The 22,898-nt window shown below is 40.8% G+C and overlaps 1 protein-coding gene across 1 annotated transcript; it reads right to left on the minus strand.

Annotated features, from left to right (window-relative positions):
- Positions 1 to 3,137: 3,137 nt before the first annotated feature.
- prkacab (protein kinase, cAMP-dependent, catalytic, alpha-b) lies at positions 3,138 to 22,479 on the minus strand. The gene is made up of 11 exons (XM_084345259.1): positions 21,563 to 22,479; positions 18,444 to 18,505; positions 16,366 to 16,494; positions 13,623 to 13,721; positions 9,799 to 9,881; positions 9,436 to 9,562; positions 6,884 to 6,979; positions 6,228 to 6,350; positions 4,353 to 4,412; positions 4,147 to 4,251; positions 3,138 to 3,703 (listed from the first exon to the last, which is right to left on the minus strand). Exons 1-11 carry the CDS (start codon positions 21,606 to 21,608, stop codon positions 3,578 to 3,580), a joined length of 1,056 nt encoding a protein of 351 aa, XP_084201385.1. The 5' UTR covers positions 21,609 to 22,479; the 3' UTR covers positions 3,138 to 3,577.
- Positions 22,480 to 22,898: the final 419 nt, after the last annotated feature.

Raw genomic sequence — 22,898 nt, forward strand, 5'->3', positions numbered from 1 at the left:
GACCTTATTTTCCTCTGAGAACAGCTTGTTTATCTAGTTATGGAAAAAATAAATATCTCTATATATTGTATTATTACCTTGTAAACATTAAAATTCTAGTTTGAATTTCTCCTCTAAAACTACACAGTGCCCCTTCAACAGTCAGGGGATTTAGCCCTCTCTAGCCTCTAGAAAGTTTTATGGAAGTAAATCACTGGAGGGGCCCTTTAATTCAGCTTGCTAATTTGTGTTTGAATCAAATTACCACACAGCAAACCTGGGGCCATGTAATATTACACCTTAGTGATACTGCTCATAATGTACAGAGAGTGGGTGGAATGGCGGGTTAATAGGGGCCCGGGGCCCTCTAGCTGGTTGATCCGGCCATTGACACTGGTCTACATAGACCAAAAATGATCTGAAACAGATCCTATAGCCCACCTTGAAAATTCCTTGATGGTAGGTCATTTTATGTATCATCCCATATGACTGGTATTATCGTAATGTTTAAAAAATGTGTGTGTGTGTGTGTGTATCATAGAGACACAATTACACATTACAAGTGTGTAATTCTGAGAAAAGTCTTGTTACATTTTCCCACATCTGAGCTGTTATGGACAGGACGGACTCATGTGAATCAAAAATATCCAGATTGTAACACAATAAGAGGAAAACAGAAATTTTGAATATCCCATTAAAATACAGCTGTAAAGAAGGCATTTGAAGGTTCGAAACAGACACGAGTGTCACTTTTGTCTGATCTGATAAATTTTGAATGACCAAATCCTGCAACGACCACCATTTTGGGCTTTGCTTCAAGGGTAACTCCACCAATTTTACACATTTATGTGTGTTTGCAGGTCTTTGTGGCTCCAGAGGAAGCTGTGTGTAATCTGATAAACTGCTTCCACTGATGTCACTCAGTGGCAAAGTTGCAATGTGGGTAATGTAGGCACTAGGTTTTGAAATGCAAGCCTATAACACTGTTGGACTCATTATGGAGAGTTTACAAATAATCCAAATTGATACAGCAGAACCAGAGATATCGCCTTTTTATTTCACGATTACTTCTTCCATGGTGCCTATGTTACCCACAATGCAACTTAGTGGCATCACTTGAGGGAATTTATCAGATTACACACAGCTTCCTCTGGAGACACAAAAGGTTTTATACTGCTTTTTTCACATATGCAGTAGTACTCCCCGAGACCCGTAAGCACACTTTAGAGTGTAAACTGGTGGAGTTACCCTTTAAGTACTTCATACTCCATCATAGCTCAGGAGCTAAGGAGGCACTGAACACCCGAAGTGCTACGTGTCATGTACATTATAGAGGCAGGCTGTATACCCTGCACTAAGATCATGTCTGCCTTTTCTGAGCACTATTCTCACTCTATTCAACACAAGCCACTCTACCTTGTCCTAACTTGTTCAATGAAGTGCATGTTATCTTTACATCATCACCACGTTAAAAAGGAAATCAAACAAAAACTGTGCATGTAAACACAGATATGGGAATAGAGTTGCTGTCACATGTAAGACTGTCAACACGGAGCATGGCCCGACCTCGCAGGTGGTAAGAAGAGAGGGCTGAGATGAACGTAAACACAGTTTTCTATAAAAGACCAGAAGGCACACTATCCAGACTGCCCTCAATGACTGGCCATCATGGTGAACTCAGCCGGAAGCGGTCTGAGGTAGTCTGCCTCAGATGGTCTCTTTTAGTTGGAGTTGCCAAATGGTGGGCCAAATGATTGTCAGGACCAACCTGACTGAGCTCTGAGCAGAGACAGCAAGTGCTTTTAAGACCAAACAAGAGTTGTCGAGTTTGCAAAACCAAAACTTCTGGAAGGGTAAAGTCTTAATGAAAAGTCTTAATATTCCCTTGTGTTCCTCTTAGTGCTAACCAGATCTTTATATTCTCAAATCTATAAGCAAGCGTCTCACATCCTTCTTAACCTGCTAATCCAAATGTTGATAGAATGTCTATTAAGTGATATGTTCAAACCTGAGATACCATTATGTTATGGTGTTCCTTCACAACACCATTAGAACTGAGATATTTCCATTCCCTTATTCGTTGTTAGTTAGCGTGACATGATATCATTGGAAACAGTATCTAGTAACATTTAAAGGTGTAATTAGTAAGAAATGGCCAGAATTCAAAGGTAGCTCCAAACTATAGGGGGCAGCTTTACCGCTTACATTAAACTCCTCATTGTAGCTATTTTTGGATGTAGCAGCTAGTGGACATCAGCAAGTAGCTCAGTTAGCTGTGTAGCTAAGTGGCTCAGCAACGGGGCTCAGCTTGACCGAGCTCAGCCACCTCGCAGTGAACATGGCCGGACACCGAGCTGGGACTGAACACGTTCTCTGAGACCAACGGATGCCACTTTGACGACAGGGGGATACAGTACAGAGGTGATTTACAGCAGCTCTGACCAGGACTATGATTCTGGAGAGGAGAGGACACGGCAGGTGAGGATAGGAGAGGTGTGCAGCGGCAGAAGACCGAGAGAGTCAGGTATCAGCAGCGGCTGAAAACAGCATTTTTTTAACATCTCAAAGCTGAAACTGCAGGGGCTGTCAGAGTATCGCCTCCTGTGGTACAAAGTGGTATTATGAGATGGGGCGGGTCGGGGCTAAATGGTTAGCATGCTAACTTCAGTAGACATCTTTGCAACACATTCCACGGCCGTCTTTGAAATAATGTCAACACTGTTGTTTCTTCACACTTTGTTGATAATGCGATTTCATTGTGTGAATGTTTTAAACTAAAATTCTGGCCATATTTTACATGTTGCTCCTTTAAAATTGGAGTACTGGAGATATGCACAAAGCCTGGCTATGCTAATGATGATAAGATGTAGTTACACAGTAAACTTAAACCTGTTAAGTGTCATCCTGTCCCTGTCTGTTTGAGGTCACAACGCACCTTTTATTTATTAATGTTTTTGGTCAATCGTGTCACTGACTCGAAGAATGAAAGAGGTATGGTTTAAATATTTAACAAAAGTCATGATTTCAAACCATATAAGTTGTCGAAGTGCGTATGTGTGTGACTCATTTAAATGTGCTCCTCTTGCTTACCAGGGAAAGAGCAACTTTGCTCGTTTTATCAGTTTAAATTTGAGAAACTTGTTGAGCAGACTGAGACCTCAACTTGTACAGCTTCATGTAATGACCACCAGACCGCAGCGGACCTGAACAGACAGACTGATTTCTCTATGATGCGGCCTTGATGATGTTTGAAACAACAGAAAGAGCAGGGAAGATCTTGGGTGAAAATGTGTCGAGGCAACTCTAAACAACTGGGGGTTCCCAACACCCATGAATCTGAAGCACACCTTCATCATAAAGGGATCCATAAATAAGACAGAATAATAAATAAAATACAACAGAAACGCAACAGAAAAGGCAACACTGCTGGTTATCAGTCTCCTTGCTCTTTTTCCCTTCTCTATCCCATTTTTCCTCTTTTTGTAGCTGGTGCTTGTGATTGGACAGGAGACAGTACTCTCTCCTTACGTCTCCCACTTGACCAGCCTACCTTTGACTCTCCCTACTTCCTTCTGTCTTCCTCTCTCGCTCTCTAACTCTAGAACTCTGCAAACTCCTTGGCACATTTCTCAGTGAAGGAGACGCGGATCTCCTCCTCCTCGTAGTCGTCAAAGTTGCTGGTGTCGCCTGGTCCTTTGAACTTGGGGACGAAGGGAGCTTCCACCTAAAGACAAGTAAAAGCACCAGTTGAAAAGCGAACTTTACAAGAGGGTCGCACACCAGTGTTTCCCACACATATAGTTTACTTGGGGCAGTGCGGCCAGGTATGTTAACGGCCCGCCAGGTATATTTGGTGACCCATTTTAGTATTACATACTTTTTTTTTTTAAATCAAAGAAAGATGCCATCCGTGATTGATTAACTCGCGAACAATCTGCCTTCACTCTTCCCCTCCTGTCTACTATCAATCACACATGCTCTGCAGAGAGGAGCTCTTTCATGCAGGCCTACTTCCGTTGTTTTTGACAAACTGTTATTTGTGCAACGTTATAAAACTTGCTGCTGACGAAGAAAACAGATAACCTTACCACAAATACCCAGTTGTGCTGTGGGAAACACTGTACATCTACATGGTGGACACAAACACACACATGCAGACACACTTACCTTTTTCTGGTAGATGGCAATCCAGTCAGTGGTTGCAAACCACTTGTGCCCCTTGATGTCGTTGACCCCATTCTTGAGGTTCCCGTAACGTTTTGTGAGATCCACCTGAAGATGATGCCAAGACATTTGAGTCACTTTTAGGTCATAACAAATTAAGATCAAACAGGAGAGTAATTGCAACCGTGACTGAGATATTTGCTTTATACCTGTAACAGGTTCCTCAGCAGGTCCTTCAGGTCTGAACTGAAGTGAGATGGGAAACGCACCTAAGAGAGAAGACCAGAAGAAGAGTGAAGCAGCGGTAGAGTTCAGGGATGCAGCAGTGTGGCCAGATGTTTCGTCATTCTGAGTCCCTCTTTATCTTAATAACTCTGTACAGATGTGAGGTAGCTAATGCTTCACCTCCGTCAACTGGCCAGTTCCCAGGTTTGATTGTACGGAGTGACAATTTACTCGGGTTTCATTTTATACAGTGGTATGAAAATGGACAGTTATCATACTTAGTACATTTGCTTATCTATGATACTGAATTCTATGGTATTCGTGTTATTAAAAAAAAGAAATTTATAGCAAGTACTTAAACCAATATTTGTGAAATTATAATAAGGTGTTTGTTCAACCGAAAAAAAATTAAAATCTGTTTTCATTCATTTAAAGCTCCCATATAGTAGAAAGTCAGATTTAATGTCTTCTGTGATTATAAAGCAGGTCTAGGTCTAACTCTACAGTCTGCACCCTCAGCACCTCAATTACTAAACTGCCTATTTCTCACCTAAAACAAGCATACTGTACATCAGCAAACTGTTTAGCTGCAATAGAGAAAGATTGTGAATCGGAAGTAACCGCCATATTGTTCCTGTATTGTGAAATTGACGGCTGAAAAAACTCTGATCAAACTGTAAAACAAGGCAGTGTTGATCAAATATGAACCACGATCCCGTTCATTGTCCATTTCTCCCCTAAAATGCTTTCAACAACATATTTTAGAGTACACTTCAGATGTAATATGATGTCTTTTGTAACCAGCATGCTGCCTGACTGTTTCCTATTTCAAAACAGACTCGTAGCCAAAACCAAGCACCGCACTGGTGTATCTTTGTACCGATTATCACCTCACAATGAAAAGCCTATAAATACTAAATAATATGAATCTGTAAAGTAACTACATTTATTGAATAAAGGTAGTGGAGAGGAAGTATAAAGTTGAAAAAACAGAAATACTCTAGTAAAGTACCTTAAAATCTTTGTTCATTCCACCACTGGTTGTTCTAAATTTTAACTTTAAGATTTTAATTTTTACTGCGAATAAATATTGGTTCCAAATATTGATTATCCATCTCCTTGATTTCTTATAATCTGTATGAGTATCACCCTGAAAAAGCCATATCGGTCGCCCCCTAATTCAGACAGCCCAGTTTTATGCAAGGATCATCTTTCCAGCGGTGAAACACTTCTTTAAAAATTCTTCGGACATCAGCAAAAAACAGTTTCTCAGTGCAACAAGAACTCTTATTAGGGAAATCAAACAACACTAAACAGAAACGCAACCTTTACCACAAACAGTTTGAGTGAAGTAGACACCACAGCATCGACACTGATTGTAAAATTATCAACAGAAAGTGAAAAAAACAAAAAAACAAAACAATCGCTGCTTATGACCAAAGGTGGAGCTAAAATGGAGCGACACTGTTTATATAAACCAGGGCCACATTTTCAATTAATGGTGGGCTATGGGCTAAACTCAAACACCTATCACATTGTATTGTTAAGATGAAAAATGCCACTAGGATCTGAAGTTCCCTTTATTCACCCACTTCCTGTGTCACTCTGCCAGCCATGTTCAGATTATAACAAATCATGAATAATTAGGGATCCTACATATTTAAAGAGCATTTTCTTTAGTTCACAAGAAAATTAAACAGCATAACCTAATTTATATTCTTAATTTTTCTTAAACTAATTTTAAAAAAAATTCAGTAGAAACATCTGACAGGCTAAGGCAGCCCTCATGTACACTAAACTAAAACACTTTTCTACAATAAACCAGCTGAAATAATTCAGGGACACTGGGTCAGACTCACCTTCCCTGACACGATCTTTTCGTAGATCTGTATGGGCTGGTCAGCAAAGAAAGGCGGGTACCCTGCTGCCATCTCGTAGACGAGTACGCCCAGCGCCCACCAGTCTACTGCCTTGTTATATCCCTGGTGGATGGAAGGAGGAAGGAGGAGAGGGGCAGAGGGAAAGAGAGGAAGCATCGCTTTAGTTTTTATTAAACTTCATTCATCCTATGCTCCGGTTTAGCTACATCTTATTGTTCTGTGCATCCCATCTAGAGGTTCAGAGGGAAGATGCATGATTGTTGCACACAGCATGACACGGGCAGTAATGAATAAGCCAAAAGTTTTTGTGACATTATACCGAAGACCATTCCAGGACATCTTACACAGAGCAAATAGCTGCCCATCAATACTGATGTCATGATGACTGTCACACGAAGCATGGGATTGAGCTTTGATTACTGCAGTATACACAAGCTGGCTAGTCGAACCTTGTGAAATATTTGAGCAGTTCCTGTGGCTGCTTGGACCATAAATAAAACTTTAATTTTGAACCAATATGATGTGCTACAATTCTGCTGGCTCAAATGAACGATTATCCTGCATGAAGTGTTTTAATCTTGTTTGTCCACGTGCAGAATATCTCGTTTTGAAAGGAAACACAGTTGTCAATTCACCTTGCTGAGAATAATCTCTGGGGCCAGATATTCAGGGGTGCCACACAGTGTCCAGGTCCGGCCCTTTACACGTTTCGCAAAGCCAAAATCTGTCACCTGAGAGAGGACAAGAAAGAGAGACGACAAATAATGAGAGAGAGGTTAAGAGGACGAACAAAAGAGAAATGAGCAGCAGTACTTTCAGAGTGCCTGGCTGGAGGCAAGGAGACACAGACAAAAGACAGTGAAGGATCCCTGGAGCAGCGAGGGAAATTTTCACTTGTTGTTGTTTCACTTATCACCACTAGAGGGCAGCAGGATCCTTGCTACAAGATGGCCCTCAATCTGCCAACACACCGCCCAGTGACTACAGATAACTTCAGATACACACTGCCATCATAGTTGCCTTTATATTGTTCGTATGTCTTCGACACCCATCATTCTAAATACTCAAGAGACTAGGGGTGTCACAATTCTCCAAATCAGATATTTGGTTCGACTTAAACCTCACATTTAGATTTGATTCGATTAAAATCTTCGAACAGTCATTGAGGAAAAACTGTCATGGGACTTTAACACTGGCGTGATCTATAGGAAAGGACTACAACAACTGTTTTTTATGCTGAAGCTTTGTCAGTTTGGAGTGACCAGAAAAACACTGGTTCTACTTCATCATTCATTTGTAGAGAGTATTTTAACCTTCAGCCTTATTGCCTGGCATTTTTTCAATGTCTGTTGTTAATAAGAACAAACTCTGTGGCTCAACAACAACACAGAATGCCACTGCCTCTCTGTGAATATGAGGTATTACCATCAGGAGGGGGGTCTTTATACCTTCCAGTGTAGCTCTGTTAAACACACCTTTGTGGTGTGAGTTGTGCATCACTTGCATTCTGGTATATTCATATTTTTTACTTTAAAACACACTGAGGCAGAAACGTGTCCATCCAAAGGACAAAACCGAGGCATGAACAGAGTAATGTAGTTTATGTTGTTCAATGCAGCCAGGACTGCACAGATTTGTACGTTGGGGAGACAAAACGACCTCTCCGTAAACATCTGAAGGAGAAAAATCATTCCTTTGAGGACAACAATGTAAACATCTCATCCACAGAAGACAGATGGTTTGAAAGAGGAGTAATGGAATCCATCTATGTCAAACTAAAACGACCGTCTTTGAACAGAGGAGGTGACCTAAGACATTACTTATCACCCACCTACAATGCTGTACTGAGTTCTCTGCCCAGACAGCTTTATAACCATTCACACCCGGGCTCATCTAGCCCTGGCAACCCACATGAAGGCCGGTTTGACCAACGACCCACAAATGGCCCTAACGACTCTGAAACTCAGAGGTCACACGTGTCCTTAAAGAGTCCGTAAGAACACTCCCACACAGAGTTTTTAAAAGCCATCAACTCCTCTCCAGTTAGTTATAACTGAAGAAGCCTCTTGGATGAGAGGTGAAACGTCTTCAACAAACTGAAACAAGTCCAGCTGCCTACGATACAGCAGCTAGATTTACTATGACCTGGATGACTGAGAACACTCATCAATATATTCATATTCTATACTGTTGGTGATGATGTGAAACACTTTGTTGTTATGTAATTGTTGTAATGTTGTGGTTGTTAGTGTTTAACAATTTCAAAAGACACTAAAAGAATTTCAAAAAGGATAATAAACAGTCCTAATTATGACATTTTTTTTCAGCACTGACGCTCAGACTTGCACCTGAATTTGTAAAGAACAAAATATCAACTGACATTTACATTCTCACTCTTACAACAACAGTTTGACTTCATCCTGTCCCGAGTAAACCCTCTGCCCAAACAAATCAATAAAGGATCTCTGAAACAGTCCATACTGCAGGTAACTAGCTAGGATTGTTGTTTTTGAAGTGTTCTTTTTGTTTCCATTCAGATGCCAACACTAATATAACATTTGTTGATATATGGTACATTTGGCAAGTAACCTCCAAGTATGAGCTGACCCAGGTGGGGTCGTGCCACTCCTACCGAGCTAGCAGCAAATGCTAAAGTTAGCATGCCTCACGTATAAAGTTTTATCTGCATCATTGTAAATGTGAATGGAATAAACAGCTTTAAAGGCAGTGCACAAAGAGTAACATGACAGGTATGTAAAACGTGCTGCTTGTTTTTTCTGTGTCAACAACAAACATTAGCTAGCTAACCTACGTGGCTAATGTCAGCTACTGTACATCAGTGTGATTACTTGGTGAATAAATATTAGGGTCGCAAACAGTTAGTCATTTAATCAGGAGTTCACTGACAGAAAATCAGTTTGTAACTATTTTGATAATCTATTCATAATATATATTATTTTTCAAGCAAAAATAACAAAGATTTGATGGTTTCAGACTCTCAAATGTGAGAATATGCTGTTTCTTTTGTCTTATAATACTGTAAACTGAATCCGATCACCTTTGGCTGGAGGTAACTGTGATGTTCATGAATTGACAATGACAATCGTAAATTGTGGCTCGCTATACACTTTTTGTACAAGTAATGTCTGATCAGCTTTTGTATCACACTGCATCATGTGTTATTTACCTGTATGTAGCCCTGTTGGTCTATGAGCAAGTTTTCAGGTTTCAGGTCTCTGTAGATCAGGTCCAAAGCGTGCAGGTACTCAAAGGTCAGGACGATCTGAGCAGCGTAGAACCGAGCGTGAGGCTCACTATACACAAACACAGGAAGATGGACAGAAAGAGAGCAGTTTATTGGAGTGTACGGTACAGAACAGAACGGAGACGAACAAAGCTAAATAAAACTAAGGAGAGCCAAGAGAAGAGAAAGAATTAGAACAGAACAGAACAGAACAGAATAGAGGAGAAGACAGCTCCACAATTGCCCTCTATGTGCCTATAAAATGCATCTGGCTGTATGTAAACTCCATTCCATACGGACACTAACCTAAATCTGCCAATTCTCCGTAGATGGGAGAACATCTCTCCACCTGGTACATATTCCATCACCATGTAGAGGTTAGTGTTGTCCTGGGGAAGGGAAGACAGAGGAGCTGTTAGTGACTGACACACACACACACACACACACACACACACACACACACACACACACACACACACACACACACACACAACTTGACGAAATGGAAAGAGTATTTTCTGGGACTTTCATTTCAGTTATTATCACATAATATAAAACCCCTAAAGAAAGTGTTCCTGTAACTCTATAACTCTATTATACAAAGACTCAGGCAGGTTTTATGTCCAAAACCTGGTTTGCAAACCATATCTTCTTCACACACTTTAACAGAGGTAATTGACATTTCTCCTTCAATAACTATTCCTCAAGTAAAGAGGTTACTAAAATCTCTGATGTCAACTTTTTTGCAACAAAGCTCTATAATTAATCTTTTTACCACACACTGTGTTTCACATGGATGGTTATTACAGACACACAATGTGCTTATGTTGTGGACACATGGCATGAAGAAAACATGATGGAGTGGATTGCAAAATGGAGGAAGAGAGAGAAAATAGCGAAGGGTAAAGAGAAGAAACAGGCCAGAGAAAAGATCAGGAACAGCGACAGAAAGACTGAATGACGTAAACTATAAATCATATCAAGATGACACAGAACGAATATTGTGTACATTGTGTCTAATGAAAAACTGAACTAGCCTACTACAATAACATGACATCAGTCTACAGCAGCAGACGATAACGTTAATGTTAGCATTCAACACACCAGTAAATCAGTCTTACAAAAGTAACCATCCATCTCTGAAAAAGCAGCGCTTGAACACCGTTCAGTCAATGCTGAATTTGAAAGATAGTTAGTGGCTTCCTCTGGTCTAAGCCCGCACGTGCAATATATCCGAGATCAGAAAGAAGCGAGAGGTCTCACCCTTTAGCAACTTCCGTTATCAGTTCCCGAAAAAACAATGAATGTAATTTAGAATGTTGTTTAAGACTTTTTCAAACAAGTTTAAGGTCTTCTGGACGTAGTCTGATGAGGTATATGATCTGCTGCTTTCTGATGTTCCATGTTTTTCTTGGGCGTTCAGAAAACAGAAAGCCAAACTCAACAACTAGAAATGTGAAAGGAGTTAATTGCTGATTATTAGTGTGCTACCCGTGTTTAAAAACCCTGTGTGTACATGCTAATTTCGGTGTAGAAATGCCAAAGATATAACCACAGAAAATAAAAAGCTGCAGTCAATTTGTGAAAGCCATATTATGATTGTTGCGCAAACACAATTGGCGCGCATAACTTGATCTTGACTAACAGTGTCCCATTGTACCATGGATGATGGGACAAACGAGATCCTTCCCAGGATGCCTCCGGGAGGAGAGACATTTTTGTATGCATGAGTATGTATAACTGAAACTGAACTGAATGCTGACTACAACACTCACCCTAAATTTTCCCTGACGCTACTTTATGAACAACAAATCCATGTTGAAATCGGCCGAAGAAGAGCTAGTTACATGTCAGCAGCCGGTGGGAAGCAGAGTCCTGCAGTGTGTTCTGCTAAGAGCTAACAGCTAATGAAGCTAACAGAGCAAAAGCAGCAGGAGTAACATGCAGCATTAACCAGTCAGCTGCAGAAATACATTAAGTGTACTTAAGTACTTCACTTGAATACAGTGTGGAGGTAAATGTATGCTAATGCTAATATTTATTTATGGATGACAATTACAAAATGAACAACATTTTGATCTTTGGACAATTTACATACACTTCAGGACAGTTATAATTGTTTTTTGGGACGTTACAGGGAAGTGGTGGTGCCCTTGAAACACACACACACAAACACATCCCAGAAAGCAAAATATCAGGCAGTGTAAATAGCAGCTGGAGCCTAAAATGCACCAAGCCAATACAGAGGGTATATGCATTTTAATTTGATTGTAATGTCAGCAGTTCCAGGGCAACCCCATCAGGTAGTCTGTTACTGTTAGTTCAAAAATCTGTCTAATGTACATTTATTTACTATGTTGCAGGGTTTGCCTGTGCCTGCTGACCCTGCTCACTGCGATCAATAAACAATTAGTTGTTGACTTAAAGAGACCTGTCTTATTTTATCTTTTATCATTCTCTAATAGAGCAAAAGTATCTCTTAACCATGTACTCGATCAATGAATGGAATAAGTGGTAGAATACTTGACTACTAAAGTAATCAATAGCTGCAGCCCTGCTAGCTTTTTATCATAAAAGAGGATTTCATTCTTAACCTGCTCCTCTGTTGCCACCTGCAAATACAACTTATTGCCGAACACATCCAACTAAGCCGAGTTGATATGTGTTGGTTGTTGACTCTTCTATCCGTGTGCAGGACAAGACACGTGGACAGTAATATTCTGTTAATAGGTTTATTTGAGGCATCAAGGATATTCAATCCCCAAGCGTCCTAGGAGCATCTAAACAGCTTAACCTGAATAAGGCTTTAATTGGAGCATGGCCATGGGCTTGGTTGGTCTGTACAAGTACAAACAGCCACTAACGAAGCTTGGTGGGGGAAATCTGGTAGATCACTCTCTATATATGCAGATGACACCCCTTTAAAAGGGTTGATTGTCACCGATGACGGAAGTGGTAATAAGGATGAGAGAGGTAAATTGTCAGATTGTTGCATCAGTAATTACCTTAGTAACTTTAGTTAGAGTAAAAGCGATGGCAGCCGATTTTTATATAAACAAACAATAGGCCAGTATTGTGATGCTAAGGGCTATTGTTGAGGATTACTATAAATACCTGGAAGTGGCAACATCTCATTTTGGACATTTTATGCCTGTTCCATCCAACAAATAGAACTACAGTGTCCTTGAATGATCTGACAATGTTAATAATCTGTTTCAATATCGGACGTGTGAAGTTCTTCAATTGAAAAAACAAACGCAGATGATTTTCAGATTTCATGTATGAAAGTCTTTCAACATAAATTACATTTTGCTTCATTTCCTGTTGGTACCATCCACCTCCAAAACATTTCACTTGCATTCCCCATCCTGGCTCCTCCCTAGCTTGTTAGCTAGCTAGCAACCAGAACTAACAATAATGAAAAGATGACGCACAGCCAGATGCCAGCGTCTGTAGTTAGCTAACACAACGTTACATTTAGAGTCTTTGATTGTCTCACACTAAATTGATCAAACAAATACATGCTTTTTGACTTTTTATTGTAGGCCTCTGACAATTTTCCCTCCGGTCTTAATTTACGGTTAATGAAAGAGAATTAATGACCTTAATTTCCTTCATTCCTTTAAACCTTGAAGCTGAACTGAAGTTACAAAGGTTTAAACTTCGCATTCAGTGTTTGCGTCCTAAGTTGAAAAACAGTTGTCATTTACAACATTACCTCAAAATAAACATAAATTGAAACTCTTTTGTAGAAACAGACAAAAAGAGTCTTCAGCAGAACATATTCCAAAGATATTGCTCCAATCAAAGATTATGATAGAGAATGTGATAAAACTCAAAAAGGTAAACAGGTTATGCTTGAATGGATCTAGTTCGTACAAGTGTAGAGACATATAGAGAAAGACAAATAGCAACTTAAAAGCTGGTATGAGGGACGGACAGCAAGAGCGGATGGAGGAAGTCTATCCAGTCACTCACTGTTAACACACAACCACACACAGGCTTGTACACACACACACACACACACACACACACACACACACACACACACACACACACACACACACACACACACACACACACACACACACACACACACACACACACACAGCATCTAAAAGTCTCCGTACCTTGAATGAGTACTCTAACCGCACCAAAAAAGGAAAGCTGACAGCCTGAAGAATCCTCTTCTCATTCAGAGTGTGCTCTATCTGCTTGAGCTTCACCACCTGAGAGGCAAAGAAAGAGAGAAAGGGAGGAGGAGAGCTCATATTAAATCATCTCAATAATGAACTGATGTTGAAATCATGTTTCAACAATAATAAACCATTGCCTTATTAGAGCAGCTTCAATGTTAACTTGTACATTTACAGTCAACAGCCCCTGGTTCAACACTTCTGGACAAAGAAATACGTCTTTGTTTTCTGTTTCCCTCCAATATGAACACTGTGGGACACTGTACTGAAGTGCTATGTAGCTGTTCTTAGTAGACTCAGAAATAAGCGCATCGAGTAGTTTTGGCTCAGAGAAAAAAGTCAACCAAGAATGCTAAAAGGCCAAAGTATGCAGAAAGAAAGGTTTAAATCGGTCAAATACGTCCTAAAATCTGCGATTTTGAGCTATATCTACTATTTTTATGAAGACATATACCTACATTTGTTTAATTCTGTTTACGTGTGTGTGATAATTCATATTTATTCACATGAATTAATAACATTTTGTATAAAGGACTTGCTAATCATGTTTATCCGTCCACATGACATTTTCTAAAAGGTGGAAAGGCATCTACAACAGTATCAATACCCAGGTTTTCTTCCAATTTCATTACAAAGGAAGTTTACAGAAGGTCTGAAATCTTACAGTCTGCCTGCTTCAGCACAGGGCTTTAGATTGTTATTGTACTGCAATGTGTTTAGTGTATGATATTACATTTTTGGCATGGCCAACATCTGGAAGCATCTGCATTCAAATTATGTAATTTAAAAAAAAATGCCTCAGTTAAAGGATAACTACCGTTTTTTACAACCTGGACCTTATTTCTGGCAAAATATATGGTCATTTACTCACCCAGATAACTTTGGTGTCATTCGGCGTCGTTCGGACGAAATTAGATCCAGTGTAGCGGCGATATATCCATATAATGGGAGAGACGGGGCAGCGACACACAGCCTCTATATAACGCATTATCTGCCACGAAACTAGTTCATTTCATCAATATTTTGTTATGAAATGCTAGCGCTATTAGCCTCTGAGTCCGGGCTCGTCTATTGTCAACATCCGGGGTCTGTAGGCTGATCTACTACCTCTGACCTGGAAGATGTCGTCTCTGAGCTGCGCGCGCACCCGCGACAGCGCGGCTTGTTTACCTGTAGCTGCTACTGCTAGTTTGACCCCGGATGTTGATAACGGACGAGCCCGGACTCAGAGGGGAATAGCGCTAGCATTTCATAACAAAATATTGATGAAATGAACTAGTTTCGTGGCAGATAATGCGTTATAGAGGCTGTGTGTCGCTGCCCCGTCACTCCCATTATATGGATATATCGCCGCTACACTGGATCTAATTTCGTCCGAACGACGCCGAATGACACCAAGGTTATCTGGGTGAGTAAATGATCATATATTTTGCCAGAAATAAGGTCCAGGTTGTAAAAAACGGTAGTTATCCTTTAAGTTGTCGTTCTGGTTATATTCCACTGTACTACTTATCTAACACACTACAGCTTTAAAGGTAACTTGATTTACCTTTTCTAGGTATCAAACACACAATATGTCATTTCTGCCACCAGGGGTCTTGCTTTAAAAAAAAAAAATGCAGAGCTAGACCTTCTGGAGGAATGAACACCCACAGTCACATTGAAATCTGCTCTGATCAGAAGTCATTTACCCCCGGGAGGAGAGCTTGAATATTACTTTCTAACTTTTAGAATTAAAAAGTAGATTTATCTTCAATCCTGTTTATCGACCTGACTACAGCAGTAATCCAGAGGTTACCTGGACCTGGAGGGGAAATGTATTTTACTTCATGCAGGAGGAGAGAGGAAAAAAGAAGAGAGAACCAGAGTCTCTGGTGAGTCCTGAGTTTAGTGAGAGTCGACCTGAATCCACACATACAAACACAAACACTCTCGATGCATGCTGTTGCTCTCTCGCACAGTAATCTGGCTGTGGATAATGACGAATGATCCCCCAGTCAAACATGCTTGCTGGTGGTGAACACTTTTAAACAACCACCATTGCAGATGAAAATCCCTACTTCACTCAGCCACAAATATTCACCGAGGAGGTAATGGTTTTAGTTTTATTCACGTTTAGTCTCACAGACTGTCTTCCTCACTCTTGAGACAGGCAACCAAATGAAACCCACTGTTGCCTTGAGTAAATCATGGATTTTTCTCTGGGTTTGAACATTGTTGGAAACATTTGGGATAATGTAAGCACACAGCAAAGTCTATAACAACGATCTAGTCATTTTAATGCAGAATTCTTACGTATCACATCTTAAATTCATTGGATTAGCCAATTAGCCAAAATACAGACATCTGTGTATATCATCTAAATAAATGTTTATCCATAAATATTATTACACGAGAGGGGATTGGAGTGGGTGAAAACGCAGGCACAATTTTATTCTAGATTGGCTACCATAATGACTTGATGACATAACTGGATGTGATCTGCACAAAGACGACCTCAGCTCTGCCACTTCAGCCGGGTTCAAAGAGGTCAAAGGGAGAAAAAAACTATTTAAGTCTTGTGAGCCCAATTTCCACATCAATGACATTTCCATATCGTCTTTGACCGTCCTGTAGGATACTGTCCTTAAATGACAGGCACATTTAAACACTCTCCTGACCCCTGACCCACACTGACCTTCTGCTTGTTGAGGATCTTCATGGCATAATGCTGTCCCGTTTCTCTGTGCCTCACCAGCATCACACGGCCAAATGAGCCCGTGCCCAGGGTTTTCAACCTCTCAAACTGCTCCAGGCAAGCAGTGTTCTGAACAGAACAAACAAAAAGGGTTAGCGGATTTTTGTGAAAATAGGGTGGTGAGGGTTGTGCTGTGGGAAGTGATTGTGTCATATGTCCTTAGGTATGTGTACATGTTTTTGAACAGGGTGTATGTGTATGGTATATGTGTACACCATATACAGTAATCACAGAGTATATAATGTATAAAGCATGTTTTATATGAAATATGTTTATATACGATACATATTATGCATGTTTGTTATATTGTGCACACTCACTATCCTGATTCCTTCACAAAGTTTATATAAAAAAATCTGTCAAACCTTCACATGTCAAGTGTACTAATTGGGCAGAGTGAATGCTGGATATATTTGGGGTTGGGTGATACAGTTTAAATTAATACCTTAAAAATTTTAAGAAGAATATTCCTTCCAAAATTTCTATACATTAGTCTGACTACAAAAATGTTGGGAGGCTGTGTGAAATATGAATAAAAACAAACCATTCAGACCTACAGTATTTTCATTTGAATACAGTAAAAAGAGTATATTTAATGTTTAAACTGATAAACTTTATTGATTCTTGCAAATTTACACTCATTCTGAATTTGATGCCTGCAACACTTCCCAAAACGATCTGGTCCTTTTCCTATTTAGGACACGACTACCATGACTTTTCATAAACAATTTGAAATGTGGACCCGTCGTACCACAGTACACTTTATCACTTTGCATCAGACCATCTCAGATGAGCTCAGGCTCACATAAGTCTGCAGCATTTCTGGCTGTTGTTGATATATGGCTTTTGCTTTGCATGATTGAGTCTTAACTTGCATTTGTAGAAGCAGCAGCACACTGTGTTTACTGGCAGTGGTTTTCTGAAGTGTTCCTGAGCCAATGTAGTCATGTCCTTTATACAATCATGTTGGTTTTAAATGCAGTGCTGCCTGGCCATTTGGTGTAGGTTTTTGGCCTTGCCCCTTATGTGAGATTTCTACGGATTGTCTGACTCTTTTGATGAGATTATGGGTTGGTAACAGGCAATTGAGCGTTGAGAAACGTTGCTTTTAAAGTGCTGGAATATTTGCCAACACAGTATTTTACAAAGCAGTGAACCATGGCTCATCCTTGCTTGTGAAAGACTGATGCTCCTTTCATACACAATCATGATACCATCACCTGTTACCAATGAACCTGTTTACCTGTGGAATGTTCCAAACAGGTGTTATTGGACTTTCCCAAACTTTCCCATTCTTTTGTTGCCCCTGGCTGAACTTGTTTTGAGAAGTGTTACCGACATCAAATTCAGAATAATCATATTTACAAAAATGAATGACGTTTAGGTAAAACATAAAACATATTGTCTTTGTTCTGGTTTCAACAATAGGTTGAAAAGGATTTGCAAATCATTGCATTCCGTCTTTATTTACGTTATTTACAGCGTCCCGGGGCCTTTTTGCAGCGTCTTTTGAAATTGTTGTTTCCCAAAAGCAAAAAAATGTAAAACAATCAATTTAATGTTCAGTGCAATGCTATACATTATATTAAATACAAATAATACAAATAACTCAAATAAAAAAAAGATTCTAATTTGCTAGAAATCACTAATCGAATTTGAACTAAACAATAAGACAATGTGGTCTATTCTCAAGTGATTTTAATTTAAGTCGTTAAGTGACAAAATTGAGTCATTACCCCAAATATTTTACTTGCCCCTTGCTTTATTTAACCGTCCAGATTTATACTACTGTACATTTCCAGATAGTGGTTGCTGGTAGAACACACCAATAATGGGCTGCACATTGGATATAAAAAACAAGTAAAATTCCAAGACGGACACCTGGTATTTTCAAATTGTATTAGGAATTGTAGACAGCATGCTACACATAAATTTGATATCTTTGGTCAAACTGATTCTTTATGTTCTGTTCACATTAGAGAAAATACATATCATATTTTTGTGACATCAACACTAACCTGTGCAGGGTTCTCCCACTTCTTGAGAAAGTCCTCTTTGGCTTTAGCAAGGAACTCCTTGACTGTGGAAGACAAAACCAGAAGAAGAGCTTCAGTAGTGTGTGTGTGTGTGTGTGTGTGTGTGTGTGTGTGTGTGTGTGTGTGTGTGTGTGTGAACAGTGAAAGAAACCTGGAAATAAAATAGTAGGCCACCTCCTACGTTTTCTGAAATCGATTGTAGGGAGCCGGTGCTTTTTGAGAAACATAGCCCAGCTAATGCTGTTTACATCTCACCTACATTCAAGAATACTTGTTTTAAATGCATGATTTTCCTTGTTTGATCATTTCTGGACTTTGATAGATACACAGCACATAGAAAGAGGAAAAACAGAGAATGAGACCTTAAGTTTCAAATGAAAGTAGTTATGCACCAGCGCAGCAAGATATGGTTAAAAAAAACAATCAGATTGCGATTGTTTTGACACATATTACGACTGTGATAAGATTCATGAAATCATGATGTGGCATTTGTTGGGGTCTTTACCAAAAAAAAAAAAAGTTTCTTACATCTAGAGAACAAGATTAGTCAGCCGGTTCTTCTCTGCATCAGTACAGTTTAATGCTGTAGTGTCACATATTTTACCTTTATCAAAAAATGACAGCCTCTGTGATTCGGATATTGGCCATATTGTGATTCGGATAATTGTTCAACCCTGGTTTGCACAAACTCATATTGTTTGAGATTAAACTTTGTTGTGTCAAATCCATTTTTAAGTCAACAGTTCACAAACACAGATGCCCCAAATAAGAAGGCATGACTTGTGTGTCAGTGTGTCGAAGTTTGCGAGGACGTGTTCAGTTAGTACACTGGATGAAGCAGAATGCCTAAATATCAATGAAAGTACTGATTCTTTACATATTGCAGCTGCAATAATCTTAAAGGGGCACTCCACTGATTTTACTATTTAAAGGCCACTGTAGTTCTGGGGAAGAAATTTTAATCAGAAGAGAAAGATCTTCGCTGACTTTTTTTATGGCTCAACAAACTAAATAAACAAACTCTCTGTTTCCATGACTGAATAAAGTGAATTATCACACTGACCTTAAAGGACAACACAACTGTGTTTATATTTGGCGGACCCTGCCACCTTTCTTGCTTCAAACAATGTTCTGTGGACTTTATTTTATAACAGCTTGTTTATTCAGTTATGTAAAAAATACATATTTCTGAGTTTGTATTAAAACCTCATTAATATTGTGATTTCTGAGTTTGAATTTCTTCTCCAAAACTACATAGTGCTACTTTAAAATTTGCTTACTTGTCATGCAGAATATCACTAGGCAAAGTTGTGTGATACTTACTGCGGCTCTGGAGGGAGCCTTTTTAAAGTCTGTGAAAATAACCCTGATGATGTCATCAGGGTTATGACAGGTTGGGGTCGAGACTTCGAAATTTTGACAGAAATGCTGTGTTATAAACTGGCAGTCTGAAGTTCGGCAGATGATGGCATTTAACAGGCAGTGACGGTCAAATGGAAAACGCTATTGAGTTGCATAATGGGAAACGTAGGATGCAGTGTTTATAAAGCTTCAGTAAAAGACAAGACATCTTTGTCTGCATCTGCTAATTTCATTTTGGTCATTCTTTTTTTAATTTTAAATCTGTCTCTTGTGAGTCCACCGACTTTATAGAAGTGCAATATTAAATCTCTGGAGTAGCCCTTTATGGAGAGGGAAAACCAAAATAGCTGATCCACTTTGAAAATAACCAAACAAATAATCATTAAAACATGGTTCACTTTCAGTACAGGAATAAAGCACAGGGGGAAGTCTAGGCTTGGCTTTAAATATTTGCTAATTCCCTCCAACTGGTCATGGGTTTCATCCTGCAACGAAAATGTGGTTTCGATTCAGTTTAGAACTGCAAGATGAATCTATTCATCAAGTGGTTGTCGACAATTAAATTAATCACTAACTACTTTGATAATGTACTAATCAGTTTCAGATATTTAAAGAAAATAAAAGGACGCCATCTTGAGTTTTGGGAGACACTAATTGAAATGTTTCACCATATTCTGACATTTCATAGACCCAACAGTTTATCCATATATCAGGAAAATAATTCAAAGATTAATCAACAATGAGATTAATCGTCAGTTGTAGCCCTAGTTGAGTTAAATAAACACTTCAGCAACTATTCGCACCAAAGCTATGACCCCCTTAGCTTCCTAGGCCATGTTTCACAAGCTACTGAAAAGCCATAATAGGACACAATCGCAATGCATGGCTGCAGCTTACACACATATGTTTGTAGGATGTCATCCAGCACTGCCAGCCAATACCCAGACTGACTTTAGCGTGAGATGCACACACATGCACATTTGTATTCCTCATTGCTGCCATCAAAAATATTAGTCCAATCTTTATAAGGCATGGTTGATAACTACTCCAGGAGGCCTTGGACATTAGCACACTTTCATCCTTCTACACAACAGGAACCCTCCAGTGTAGCAGACACTCTCACACCAGCTCAGCCAAACCTGCAGACTTTTCTGGGTTTACTAAACAAAACAGTGGCCACCTAGATTACATGCAGCTCACCCACACACACTTTCACTAGCATCCCTTTCCAGAAGGAGTAGAGCAACAAGCCTAGAGTGTTTGGGAAATATCTGACACATACATTGTTGTGATGTTGCCAGTATTTCAGTTCATTGAATATGCCAGGATGCTTGCAGTTTACAATTGCTGTTGGCTGTTTTGCAGCTGATCCAGAGACTGTGGAAGCAGCACTACATCCTGCTTCATCCTACCACTGAATCCATGGAAATCAATTTAAAACAAAATCTGAACAGTTCTTCTGAGAATCAAATGACGAGAGATTGCCTTTTCCCCCAATCCACGTGTAATGCTACATCGATCATATTTAGGTTATTATTCGTTTGCAGCAAGGACTTGTCGTGGACGTACGGATGGATCTTAATGAAGTCTAAAGCAGGAGCGGGCCTGTAATTTACACTATATGGCTTGTTATGTAAAGCTAACATAGGCTGCTGTATCACATCGCCTCCGATCATTTCATGAGGCTGTGACCGAGCAGGTGCTGCTCAGGAGTGATGTGTGCTGGCGACGGTACCCACCGCTTTCCATCTCGCTGCCCTTCCTGGCCGTGGGCGCGTTGCCCATGATGACAACTTGTCAACGGGCAATCCGTGGCTTTTTGGCCGCCCTGCAGCCTTCTGAAGCCGGTCTAAGCTCGATTAGGTCTGAAGGGTATTTCCTAAATCCAGCTGTAACGGTTACCAAGCGTTACCGAGCGAGGTCTTGATCCTTGATAGCCTGACAGCTGCTGATGCGGTGCCACGGCGAGACGGGGTAGTGCAGCGGGCTCACTCAGTCCACGGTCATCAACACCCGGCCACCGATATCGAGCTTAAATCCACGGGGAGCTGTCGTTGTGGTGTCTCGGTCCTTGGGGCTTCACTGGACTATCAGGCCGACCTCGGCGCCGTTGGCCTGAACACGGAGGATCCAGTCTTCTCCTGTCCCTCCTTGCAGCCCCCTCCGAGCGAGGCCCCCCGGCTCCCCACCTCTCCCCCAGCCCAAGAAACGCTGATACCGACGGCGGGGATGCAGTAATCCCAAGTGAAAGCCTGCCGCTCCTCGCTACCGAACCCAGCTTTAAAAATTAAACCTCGGCGAGGTCCGGCAACGACGGGAATTCGCCCAAATCAACATTGGCCCCCTGTAGCCTCGGAGACGAGCGAGATGACGGAACTACAGCCGAGCGAACGTCCCGCCTACTCACCAGAACCGGGTTGATTGACAGCTGGGTCCGGGCTACGGATTGGCTGCCTCTGGACGGCGCTGTCGCACGGAGCGCTCTGATTCGCTCTTCGCCATCCATCAAACGCGGCAGAGTCCCGCCGCCCTACAAAAAGCAAGCGAGGGGAACGTCACCGATTATTTTCCTCCCGACGATGTACGCGCCCACCTTCCCCGGTTTCTCTCCTCCATTGGCTTGGCGCGGCCGAACCGTGGGAATCTCGGCAAATGCGAGGGCATCTATTGGCTGTCAGCAGCGGTTGACAGGAATGCCCCCCCCCCCTCCAAAATCGTCTCAAAAAAAGGGGGAAAAAAACCTCCCTCACCCCCCCCACCCGCCGCCAAGCGACTGATACACGTTTGGCTGAGTGACGTCAACCGCGAGCTATTTTTAGAAATGTTGGTCAGAATTTAACGCACGCGCGGCGCGGTCTGGCTGGCAGGACTTCTAAACAGATCGCAGACGGCCGAGCGTCGAGGGAAGAGTTGATCTGGTGGGGAATGAATCAGAGGAAAGAAAAGACAATCTTCTTTACAATCGGGTTCTGGATGAAAACAAGCAGCGTCACATGCTGTGTTGTGTACCGTGCACAGCTCGGGCATCTCTGTCACCCTCGCCCCACATCTGGTGTCACCTGCAGGGCGAGGGGC

Source organism: Pagrus pagrus (assembly GCF_965226575.1).
Source record: "Pagrus pagrus genome assembly, chromosome: 2".
Taxonomy (NCBI): Eukaryota; Metazoa; Chordata; class Actinopteri; order Spariformes; family Sparidae; genus Pagrus; species Pagrus pagrus.

Coding starts and splice junctions, on each gene's coding strand:
- prkacab (XM_084345259.1), bottom strand. CDS start 21,608: ATGGGCAACGCGCCCACGGCCAGGAAGGGCAGCGAGATGGAAAGCG. Junction 9,882..13,622: donor GGTTAGAGTACTCATTCAAG/GTACGGAGACTT, acceptor TCCCTTCCCCAG/GACAACACTAACCTCTACAT. Junction 9,563..9,798: donor CGGAGAATTGGCAGATTTAG/GTTAGTGTCCGT, acceptor GTTTGTGTATAG/TGAGCCTCACGCTCGGTTCT.